A 12221-nucleotide genomic window follows, 5' to 3' on the forward strand; every position below is an offset into this window, starting at 1 on the left:
GCTAAGTACGCAGCCTTGCAGGGCCCCGGTATTGAGGACTATTGTGGAGGTGGTGTTGTTGTTCATTCTTACTGATTATGGTCTGTTGGTCAGAAAACCGAGGAGCCAGTTGTAGAGTGGGGAGCCAAGTCCTAGGTTTTGGAGCTTTGATAGGAGCTTGGCTGGGGTTATGGTGTTGAAGGCACAGTGTAGTCAATAAATAGGAGTCCTTGCTGTCGAGATGCTCCAGGAATGAGTGTAATGCCAGGGAAATGGTATCTGATGTGGACCGGTTGCAGCGGTATGCGAATTGCAGTGGATCAAGGCGTTCTGGGAGTATGGAGGTGATGCGTTTCATGATCAACCTCTCGAAGCACTTCATAACGACTGAAGTCAGGGCCACTGGTCGGTAGTCATTGAGGCACGTTGCCTGGGTTTTCTTTGGCACCAGTATGATGGTGGTCTTCTTGAAGCAGGTGGGGACCTCGGAGTGGAGTAGGGACAGGTTAAAGATGTCCGCGAATACCTCTGCCAGCTGGACCGCGCAGGCTCTGAGTGCACGACCAGGGATCCCATCCGGGCCCGTTGCCTTCCGAAGGTTCACTTTCAGGAAGGCCAATCCGACTTCGGAAACTGTGATGGTGGGTAAGGGCGAGTTATGGGCTGCTGGGGCACTAGATAGCGGATTGTTGGTTACCTGCTCGAACCGAGCATTGAATGCATTGAATTCATCGAGGAGGGGTGCCCTGCTGCCGGAGATACTGCTCGGCTTCGCTTTATAGCCTGTTATGTTGTTTAGTCCTTACCACAATCGCTGAGAGTCTGTGACTCTAGCTTGGTTTGATATTCTCTCTTGGCATCTCGGATGGCTTTGCGGAGGTCGTACCTGGATTTCTTGTATAGGTGAGGGTCGTCTGACTTGAACGCCTCAGATCTGTCCTTCAGTAGGGAGTCAATATCACGATTGAGCCATGGTTTCCAGTTGGGGAACGTGCGTACTGCTTTCTTTGACACGCAGTCGTCCACACATTTGCTGATGAAGTCTGTGACGGTGGTGGCATATTCATTTAAGTTGGTCGCTGAGTTCTTAAATATGGACCAGTCCACTGTCTCTAAGCAGTCACATAGGAGCTCTTCTGTTTCCTCGGACCAGCACTGCACGACCTTCTTAGCTGGCTTCTCCCATTCGAGTTTCTGCTTGTATGCCGGGAGAAGGAGCACCGTCTTATGGTCTGATTTTCCAAAATGCGGTCAGGGGATGGAACGGTAGGCGCCCTTGATATTTGAGTAGCAGTGGTCAAGAGTGACGTCGCCCCTGGTGGGACAGGAGATGTGCTGGTGGAATTTTGGCAGTACACTCTTGATGTTGGAGCTGGAGTCAGACAGAGCATGTGTCCTGCTGATCTCTCTGCCATGAAAAGACTATCTCTTGATCATTTGGTGAATTCAGAATTATAAATGTTTTCAGGTTGCTTCTGTTAAAGGTTTTGTTTTTAAGTCGTATGGATATTAAAAGGAAAGCTTAAAGGATTACATAGTGTTGCAGTCTTTGGGGTTTGTATTTGAATTGATGGTTGCTAAGATATTCACTGTATGTTTTTAAAAAGTTAACTTGAGTTCATAGAATAAACATGGTTTTGCTTTTAAAAAGACTTTTCCATTTCTTCTGTACCACACCTGCAGAGTGGACCGTGTGCTCCCCATACCACAATCTATTAAAAGTTGTGGGTCAGGTGGACTCCATGCTACACTTGAGAGTTCTCTAAACCCTGGCCCATAACAGTCAGGTATTCCAGGTCCGGGGAGCAGTAGGTCGCCAGGGTCGCCACATCCAAGCACCAGGTGGAGTTGATGAGGAGTCAAACCCCTCCACCATTTGCTTTGCCTGATGACACGGTGCGATCCGCCCAGTGAATTGAGAAGCCTTCAGGTTGTATGGCACAGCTCTGCTCGAAGTAGTTAGATTAAAAGGCTAGAGAGGTACTGCTACCTCACCGTGAGGTAGCAGTGCCCCTCTAGCCTTTTAATCCAATTGCTTTGAGCAGAGCTGTGAGACCTGCCTTCTCTCTCATTATCTATCTCCAACTGCTCACAAATTAACTAAACTAAAACTTAAAAAGCTTCAAGGTCCCAGTTGCTTTGCAACTGCTGCTGGTTTTATTTATTGTTAATGCCTTAGCCCTCTCTAAGCACACTAGAAACACAGTTGGAACTGAACCAACCCCCGCACATACAAACACCTTTTTCCAGCATGAATCTAATTATAGGTTCCTTTCAGGCACAGAAATGTGAAATTAAACCCACTTAAAACAAAACTTATTTTTAATGTTCACCAATACAAATATAAATCCCTTCGAACTACCTTTGCTTTTCAAACACCAGAATCCAATTTACCTCTCACACATCCGTATTTTCTGTTTTTAAAAGAGCTGCACCTTGAGAGCTCTCTGTTTCTCCACCCTGCTAGGAATGTTACCATTAAGCATTAACTTTCATTTTCCCCACACGATACTACTCTACATATATTTGTGTTTAACTGCACTTGACACAAACCTGACAATTAGAACATAGAACATAGAACAATACAGCGCAGTACAGGCCCTTCGGCCCACGATGTTGCACCGAAACAAAAGCCATCCAACCTACACTATGCCATTATCATCCATATGTTTATCCAATAAACTTTTAAATGCCCTCAATGTTGGCGAGTTCACCACTGTAGCAGGTAGGGCATTCCACGGCCTCACTACTCTTTGCGTAAAGAACCTACCTCTGACCTCTGTCCTATATCTATTACCCCTCAGTTTAAAGTTATGTCCCCTCGTGCCAGCCATATCCATCCGCGGGAGAAGGCTCTCACTGTCCACCCTATCCAACCCCCTGATCATTTTGTATGCCTCTATTAAGTCTCCTCTTAACCTTCTTCTCTCCAACGAAAACAACCTCAAGTCCATCAGCCTTTCCTCATAAGATTTTCCCTCCATACCAGGCAACATCCTGGTAAATCTCCTCTGCACCCGCTCCAAAGCCTCCACGTCCTTCCTATAATGCGGTGACCAGAACTGTACGCAATACTCCAAATGCGGCCGTACCAGAGTTCTGTACAGCTGCAACATGACCTCCCGACTCCGGAACTCAATCCCTCTACCAATAAAGGCCAACACTCCATAGGCCTTCTTCACAACCCTATCAACCTGGGTGGCAACTTTCAGGGATCTATGTACATGGACACCTAGATCCCTCTGCTCATCCACACTTTCAAGAACTTTACCATTAGCCAAATATTCCGCATTCCTGTTATTCCTTCCAAAGTGAATCATCTCACACTTCTCTACATTAAACTCCATTTGCCACCTCTCAGCCCAGCTCTGCAGCTTATCTATATCCCTCTGTAATCTGCTACATCCTTCCACACTATCGACAACACCACCGACTTTAGTATCGTCTGCAAATTTACTCACCCACCCTTCTGCGCCTTCCTCTAGGTCATTGATAAAAATGACAAACAGCAACGGCCCCAGAACAGATCCTTGTGGTACTCCACTTGTGACTGTACTCCATTCTGAACATTTCCCATCAACCACCACCCTCTGTCTTCTTTCAGCTAGCCAATTTCTGATCCACATCTCTAAATCACCCTCAATCCCCAGCCTCCGTATTTTTTGCAATAGCCTACCGTGGGGAACCTTATCAAACGCTTTGCTGAAATCCATATACACCACATCAACTGCTCTACCCTCGTCTACCTGTTCAGTCACCTTCTCAAAGAACTCAATAAGGTTTGTGAGGCATGACCTACCCTTCACAAAGCCATGCTGACTATCCCTGATCATATTATTCCTATCTAGATGATTATAAATCTTGTCTCTTATAATCCCCTCCAAGACTTTACCCACTACAGACGTGAGGCTCACCGGCCTATAGTTGCCGGGGTTGTCTCTGCTCCCCTTTTTGAACAAAGGGACCACATTTGCTGTCCTCCAGTCCTCTGGCACTATTCCTGTAGCCAATGATGACATAAAAATCAAAGCCAAAGGTCCAGCAATCTCTTCCCTGGCCTCCCATAGAATCCTAGGATAAATCCCATCAGGTCCCGGGGACTTATCTATTTTCAGCCTGTCCAGAATTGCCAACACCTCTTCCCTACGTACCTCAATGCCATCTATTCTATTAGCCTGGGGCTCAGCATTCTCCTCCACAACATTATCTTTTTCCTGAGTGAATACTGACGAAAAATATTCATTTAGTATCTCGCCTATCTCTTCAGACTCCACACACAATTTCCCATCCCTGTCCTTGACTGGTCCTACTCTTTCCCTAGTCATTCGCTTATTCCTGACATACCTATAGAAAGCTTTTGGGTTTTCCTTGATCCTTCCTGCCAAATACTTCTCATGTCCCCTCCTTGCTCGTCTTAGCTCTCTCTTTAGATCCTTCCTCGCTACCTTGTAACTATCCATCGCCCCAACCGAAACTTCACACTTCATCTTCACATAGCCCTCCTTCTTCCTCTTAACAAGAGATTCCACTTCCTTGGTAAACCACGGTTCCCTCGCTCGACGCCTTCCTCCCTGTCTGACCGGTACATACTTATCAAGAACACGCAGTAGCTGATCCTTGAACAAGCCCCACTTATCCAGTGTGCCCAACACTTGCAGCCTACTTCTCCACCTTATCCCCCCCAAGTCACGTCTAATGGCATCATAATTGCCCTTCCCCCAGCTATAACTCTTGCCCTGCGGTGTATACTTATCCCTTTCCATCATTAACGTAAACGTCACCGAATTGTGGTCACTGTCCCCAAAGTGCTCTCCTACCTCCAAATCCAACACCTGGCCTGGTTCATTACCCAAAACCAAATCCAACGTGGCCTCGCCTCTTGTTGGCCTGTCAACATATTGTTTCAGGAAACCCTCCTGCACACACTGTACAAAAAACGACCCATCTATTGTACTCGAACTATATCTTTTCCAGTCAATATTTGGAAAGTTAAAATCTCCCATAATAACTACCCTGTTACTTTCGCTCATATCCAGAATCATCTTCGCCATCCTTTCCTCTACATCCCTAGAACTATTAGGAGGCCTATAAAAAACTCCCAACAGGGTGACCTCTCCTTTCCTGTTTCTAACTTCAGCCCATACTACCTCGGCAGAAGAGTCCCCATCTAGCATCCTCTCCGCCACCGTAATACTGCTCTTGACTAGCAGCGCCACACCTCCCCCTCTTTTGCCTCCTTCTCTGAGCTTACTAAAACACCTAAACCCCGGAACCTGCAACATCCATTCCTGTCCCTGCTCTATCCATGTCTCCGAAATGGCCACAACATCGAAGTCCCAGGTACCAACCCACGCTGCCAGTTCCCCTACCTTGTTTCGTATACTCCTGGCATTGAAGTAGACACACTTCAAACCACCTACCTGAACACTGGCCCCCTCCTGCGATGTCAAATCTGTGCTCCTGACCTCTATACTCTCATTCTCCCTTACCCTAAAACTACAATCCAGGTTCCCATGCCCCTGCTGCATTAGTTTAAACCCCCCCAAAGAGCACTAACAAATCTCCCCCCCAGGATATTTGTGCCCCTCAGGTTCAGATGTAGACCATCCTGTCTGTAGAGGTCCCACCTTCCCCAGAAAGAGCCCCAGTTATCCAAAAATCTGAATCCCTCCCGCCTGCACCATCCCTGTAGCCACGTGTTTAAATGCTCTCTCTCCTTATTCCTCATCTCACTATCACGTGGCACGGGCAACAACCCAGAGATAACAACTCTGTTTGTTCTAGTTCTGTTTAAGCATATCCTGTCACAATCTAGTTAACAATTTAACATGTCCCCAAACATAAGCAAACTGCAATGATATTTCGTCTGAATTCCTGACTAAGTCACAGCCCATTCAGCAAAACTTCAACTACATATTTCAATCTATTTGATCTGACTCTCTATATTCTTCAATCAACCCCGCTGTCTCGGTTTCACCCTCCTTTTCCAAGACCAGTCATTAATTTTCAGTTGATCAAATCAGCTGCCTTAAGGGAATTAGAAATCTGAGGGGCTCAGCTGAATCAAAAACCATATAAATAGAACCCCTAGACAACTGTTAGAAGTGTGAGCACTATTTTAATAACAAAGAGTGTATCGGCATCATTTCAGATTAAGTTCAGTCATTTCAGACACTGGTACCACTGCCACACTTCGCCTTTCAAGTTCAAACAAAAAGAATGCACCATGAGAAACAACAAAGAATGAACACAACCACTTAAATTACAAAAACCAACAGTAAAATGTTATGCTTAACAGCACCAGTTATTGGCCCATTTGTGTTTGTGCCAATTGCCAACTGCATATTAGATGTACTAACCCAAACTCCTTTTCTTTCCCCCTTCAACTATTTGCGTTATTTCCGCTCAAAGATGATATCTGGAGGCAGTGGCATCGTAGTATTGTCACTGGACTAGCAATCCAGCAACCCAACATGGTGCTCTGGGGACAAGATCTGGGATTAAAAGTCTAATGATGGCTGTGAAACCATTGTCGATTGTTGTAAAAACTGATTCGCTAATGTCCTTCGGGGAGGAAATCTGCCACCTTTACCTGGTCTACGTGACCCCAGATCCACAGCAATATGGTTGACTCTTAAATGCTCTCTCAAATGGCCAAGCAATCCACTCAGTTCAAGGGCAATTAGGGATGGGCAACAAATGGTGGCCCAGCCATTGACACCACATCCCATAATTAATTAAAAACTTGGCTTCAATACTTATCACTGGTAAAATTTCTGAATTCCCCCGTTTTGATGTTATTCCTAAATTTATGCCGCATTATCAATTTGTACTCAAAGGAAATTATCAATTGGCCCATCTCAAACCTTTTCAATATTTGCAACACATATATTCCCATTAATCTTCTCAGCTCAACTGGATATGGAAATAGTTTTCCAATAAAAAAAATCTTGCACCATAGACATGGATAACCATCATCTTATACTGTATTAAAAAAGTAACATTTAACAGCATCTGCTGCACTGCAGGAAATTAGATCTTGTATGTTGATTCAAAGACCTTTTCTGGCTGTGGTGGAGGGAAATAGATAAAATAGACTTCAATTTAGGGCTGGTATTGCCACTCTTATTTTTGTCAGGTAGGTAATTAGCCATGGTCAACAAGGGATCATGAACATCTCTCTCTGCTAGAGAGGGATGTGATCATATAACTTGAGGCACCACTCCACATCAAGCAACAGGCAAAGAGGTAGACCTTGATAATTTACGACAGCTGGTAAGGGATTGAACCATCACTATTGGCCGCTCTTACTTTTGAATGGTCACTTGAAAGTGAAAATACAGCACATCAAAAGTCGGACTTATAAAATGTATTATTTTCTTCTGTGCCTTGAGATATTAATTCTTAACATACAGCAATGAACAGAACTGCAATGAACAGAACTCAAGTTGTGATCACATTGCTACCTAGTTTGGGCTTAACAAAATAAGGCAACTTCATCAAAGAATTATTTGTTCCAATAAAGCATCTTTAAAATGGATGTAAAAGATCACATCAGCAAAGTAGCGATGCTTCCTAAAAACCTGAGACGTGTAAAATGCTCAACTGGCTGTGTCACACTTCGGGCATCCTTCGATTCTGAAGGGGAACTATATAAAAATGTCTTCTTCTTAAATGTGAGAGTGCAACCCAACTTGGCTGCTGATTCCAGATTTTTTTTTTTTTTTTAATGCATTCAAGGGATTGTGGGCTGCCCTGGTTCAGACAGTGTATATTGCCTATCCCCAATTGTCCTCGAGAAGGTGGCAGTGAGCTACCGTCTTGAATCGTTGCAGTTATAAAAAGGACGGAGTCCAAATGCAAAAATCTATAGAAATAATTGACTAGACTAGTGAAACAAGTGTGTCTGCTTTTGGACACAGCACTTAAGGCAGGACATTAAGGTCATGGGGACAACATGGTCAAAATTCACTATTAGGAGTGAGAGGCTTTCATTGTGGCCAAAACAAACAAAAAAAACAGAAAATAGGGCTCATTTCACTGGAACAAACAGTTAAGATGATGCCCAGTGAAAGTGTTGAAAGTTCAGGGGTATTGGTGACTGAGTATCTAAAAAGTACCAATCTATCAAAAGACAAAAAGATTTTTATTGCTTTAAATGAAAGGCTGTTGGGACATGGAAAGCCCTACAAGAAAACAATGGCGTAAACAGAAACCACAACAGCATTTAGAAGATAGATTTGGATAGATATGGGAAAGAGGAAGAAAGTGAAAGCCAAACCAGCATGATGATACATGTGATAATGGCAGAATGATGGAATGAAAGAAACTATCCTTGAATAGTCCGAGGAAAGATGGTAAGGTGCCAATCAGAATGACAGCGAAGGTAACACTGTACGGTCTAAATTAACATTAAACTATAAAGTCTGTTGGTTTCCGGCCTCTTAAAATGCTAGAAAATAATAAAAGCCTTGGCAAAACACTTTGTGCAGAGCAAACTTGTATAAGCGGCACCCCAATGGCCTGTTGCACTGTCAGGCAGGGAACTACTTGCAGATTTATTCTCTGCAAACACTGGGAGTCTCCATCCAGACTCTTTCATTCGACTGTCGGGGCTGAAGCAACTCACAATATATTCTGGGTACTCGAACATGTAGGTCATGCTGCACTTGTTCTCTTCATACACGAACAACACGTCCCATACTCCCAGACCCACAAGAGCCAATAGAAAGCATTGCAATATTGCAAACAACCACTTTGTCCGCCCGCCAGCCATCGCCGCTGAGCTGCTGTGACCGAAGCTGCTGCCACCCTTACTGGAGACCTGGCACACTGGCGGAGCAGCCTGTCAATCAGCTGAGTGGCGCCCAGGCTGCTCAAATCAAGAAGCGGCAGCACGAGCTTCCAATGATCACGTTAGGTTGAGTTCACAAGGCGGCCTGGCGTCGTCATCGGCGTCATGTCGCCGGAAGAGGGCACGACCGGCCTTTCTACCCGCCATGTTGAGAAGGTCTGCCCTGGTTAAAGAGTCAAAAATTCAATATAACTTATATTGATGCACATTTAACGGAGGTAATTTTTGGTGTTGTCAACTCCAGTTTAATATATGCTTTGAGTTTTGAGCATGTGTTTTAATCACCTAACACTGCATGTGATGCTTGGAATGAAGGACAATGGCACGATTTAACCACTGCGTTGGGCCCGGTGCGGAGCTGGGTGAACCGGGTAAATAGCGGGCAAGCTGAAAATTGACATTGGGCGTGAACCAATTTGCAATTCACCCGGTCCGCTTCCGATTGCGACTTCTGGATTGTGCCCAAAAATGGCAAACATATCATTAACCCTCATTTGATTCATTTGAAATTAAGAAGATTGAAGTCGAATGTAACAGTCTCCTGGGAATTACCCGACTCCCCAGCGGGAAGTCAAGTGGGCATTGTTTAGTACTCCTTTTCAAAAACATGAAGCTGGCGCAATGGCTGTTGGGGCAATATAGGAACATAGGAATTAGGAGCAGAAGTAGGCAATTACAGCTCTACGAGCCTGTTCCGCCATTCAATCAGATCATGGCTGATCTCTTCCTGGTCTCAAAGCCACCTTGCTACCTGTTTCCCATATCCCTTTAACCCATTTTAAAAATCAGAAATATATCTATCTCCCTCTTGAAACTATTTAATGATTTGGACTACACCGTACTATGGGGCAGTGAGTTTTAAATCGATCACCTCTCAACCTATATCTGTTGTCATGTGAGAGTACCTTTAAGAAATGGGTGTTTATCGAATAGCTGTAGTGGGTGTACCTTTAAGAAATGGGTGTTTATTAGATAGCTGCAGTGATGTCAGAGAGTGGGTGGAGCTGGGCTGTCTGTCTGCTTTTACTTTCGCTTAGGGCTCGCAGCTACAGGGTGTGTTTAGTTTCGTTTTGCAGAGCTGGATAGCTGCAGTCGCAGCAAGAAGGTGTATTAGTCTCTCTCTCTGCAATCTAAAGACTGTCTGATGCACGATCAATGACCACTGAAGCGAGGTTGTAGTCCAACTGAAGGCTTTAATATAGCTGTTTCCCCCAGCAGCTCAGGTACAGAATGAAGGCTGCTGGGGAGGCACGGGCTCTTATACCCCACCTAGCAGGGCGGAGCTACCATACATCCTAACCAATAGAAAGCATACAGTTTCCACCAATGGTGCTCCAGCCTATCAGGCACCGTAATACCTATAATACCACACTGTCTCACGATCCTTTGGTGATTTAAAAATAATACCTGTTTCTGTAGAGAAGTTAAACCTGATGTCTTTCTGTAAAATGTTTTTTTTTTGTCTTATGGATGTTGCAAGGAAAGATTAAGAATTACTTATAGAGTATTGTATCCTTTGGGGGATTTATTGGTGTTGATAGTTGTTAAGATGTTTACTGTGGGTTTATAAAGTGTTAACTGGTCTCATAAATACACATTGTTTTAATTTAAAAGTACTGTAGATCACACCTATAAAGTAGGCCTATGTGCTCCCCCTAACCACAATCTATTAAAAGTTGTGGGTCAGGTGAACTCCATGGTACACTTTGGGGTTCTCTAAACCCTGGCCCATAACACTGTGATCTCTTGTTCTAGACTGCTCCACAAGGGGGAACATTTGGCCTACATTTACTTTATCAATCCCTTATGTACCTCAATCAGCTGCCCTCTCATCCTTCTAAACTCCAGCGAGTATATGCCCAAACTGTTTAATCTCTCCTCATACATCAACCAGGAAGTGAGGTGGTGAGTAGCCATTTCCATTTTTCGGCTTGCAGCTCAAGGGCACCGGAGTTGCTGGTCCAGTGCTTGTGAGGGGGAGGGGGGTGGCATGGGGTGATGGTGTGGGCAACCCTCGGGGGGGGGGGGTGGGTTGGGCTTGGTTGGTGGGCTGAAGCATTCCACACCAGGACTGACTCCTGGGCCAGGGGTGGGGGTGCGGGAGTGTTCAGGGCTTTGCGTCTCCGAGGCCTTCATGGTATCTTTAAATATTGTGGCGATTCATAACAGGGGCAACCCAGCTGTAGCCTATCTGTCGTACTAAACTCTTCCAGGACTGAGCCCTGCTGTGGCTTCAATGCTGAAAGTCAATTTCACTCCTTTTGACTGGGACCAGCCTGTAACTTCACAGCTGAAGGCTATTGCAAATGACAACTTAGCCTTGTTATTTGTAACAGCACTTCACAGCTGCAGGTTGTGTTGTTGCTTTCTCCTGCTGGTGGCTGTAAATGCCTGGAGGCTGCTGTAGCTGAGAATTTGTTTGCTGCTTGATCCTGCTGGTAGTTGCAGATTGCTGTAGTTTTCTTGCTGAAAAGTTTTCTTGCTGCTGCCTTTCCTGTTTGCCTGCTGTCTCTTCTTGCTGCTTTCTGGATGAAGGGAAGGAAGAAAGGTACTTGCCTTTTGGCCTCTTTTACCAGGAGTGCGGGGAGGATTTAGGCTGGCCTAATACTGGGTTGCGGATGCAGGAGGGCTTGCTTAAGCAGTCTGTGGATGTTTTTAAAGACCAGTTTTTTTGTGGTGTTGTGTATTCTGTTCTGGAACTATGGGTCACTTATTAATGCCCCTGTGTTCCTGTGACCTGGTCCTCAGACAAGATGGTGATGGATGATCAGACGCTGATACTGCAGGAGCGGTGAGGTGCCAGCCTGTCTCAACTGCACAGCCTGGAGGTTGCGCGAGACACTTCCATGTACTACCGGTGACTTTTTGTGTTCCGGAGCCATCTGTGTAGGTCGCTGGTGTTCCTTGGTTTCCTTTTGTACTGTGTTTGGTCTATGATTATCGGGGGGGTGGAGGAGGACTTGTATGATGGTTACCATGTGACTGCGGATTATCTTTTTGCCAGTTACAGCCCCTCCTGCCTCTATAGCCTGGGAGTCCCTGGAAGACGCTGCCCTTGCTGGAGAGAGGGAGGTGGTTTTCATGCTCTATCCCTCCTCCCCAAGGCTCCAGGTCGGTGAAACATTCCAGTGGTTGGTTTGCCAAGCGGCTTTCCACTGATGCACGTCCACTGTAGGGGCTTCAGGGCTGGGGGTGAGTCGCTTTTGCAATGTTGGCAGAGTATTATTCTTTTTCCTGGCGGCTGTGTTCTTGTCTGCTGCGACCCCTCTTGCTTCTATGGCTTGGACCCGGAAAATTACCAGCGCTGGAGAAGAGGTGGGGTATCCTGTCTCTTTCTTCCGCCAGGCAGGAGATACAGAAGTCTGAGAACGTGCACTAACAGATTCAA

At 45.4% G+C, this 12221-nt stretch overlaps 1 protein-coding gene across 2 annotated transcripts in view; it reads right to left on the reverse strand.

Annotated features, from left to right (window-relative positions):
* The window catches only part of pgap1 (post-GPI attachment to proteins inositol deacylase 1), a 263763-nt gene extending 254935 nt beyond the window's left edge, over window positions 1–8828 (reverse strand). The window contains exon 1 of one of the 2 annotated variants that reach the window (XM_072478690.1): window positions 8609–8828. In XM_072478690.1, the coding sequence (XP_072334791.1) occupies window positions 8609–8755 (147 nt within the window). In that variant the 5' untranslated portion in view covers window positions 8756–8828. The remainder of the gene's footprint in view (window positions 1–8608) is intronic. The other variant, XM_072478698.1, reaches the window with a different exon arrangement.
* Between the last annotated feature and the right edge of the window lie 3393 nt (window positions 8829–12221).

Source organism: Scyliorhinus torazame, chromosome 2 (assembly GCF_047496885.1).
Source record: "Scyliorhinus torazame isolate Kashiwa2021f chromosome 2, sScyTor2.1, whole genome shotgun sequence".
NCBI lineage: Eukaryota > Metazoa > Chordata > Chondrichthyes > Carcharhiniformes > Scyliorhinidae > Scyliorhinus > Scyliorhinus torazame.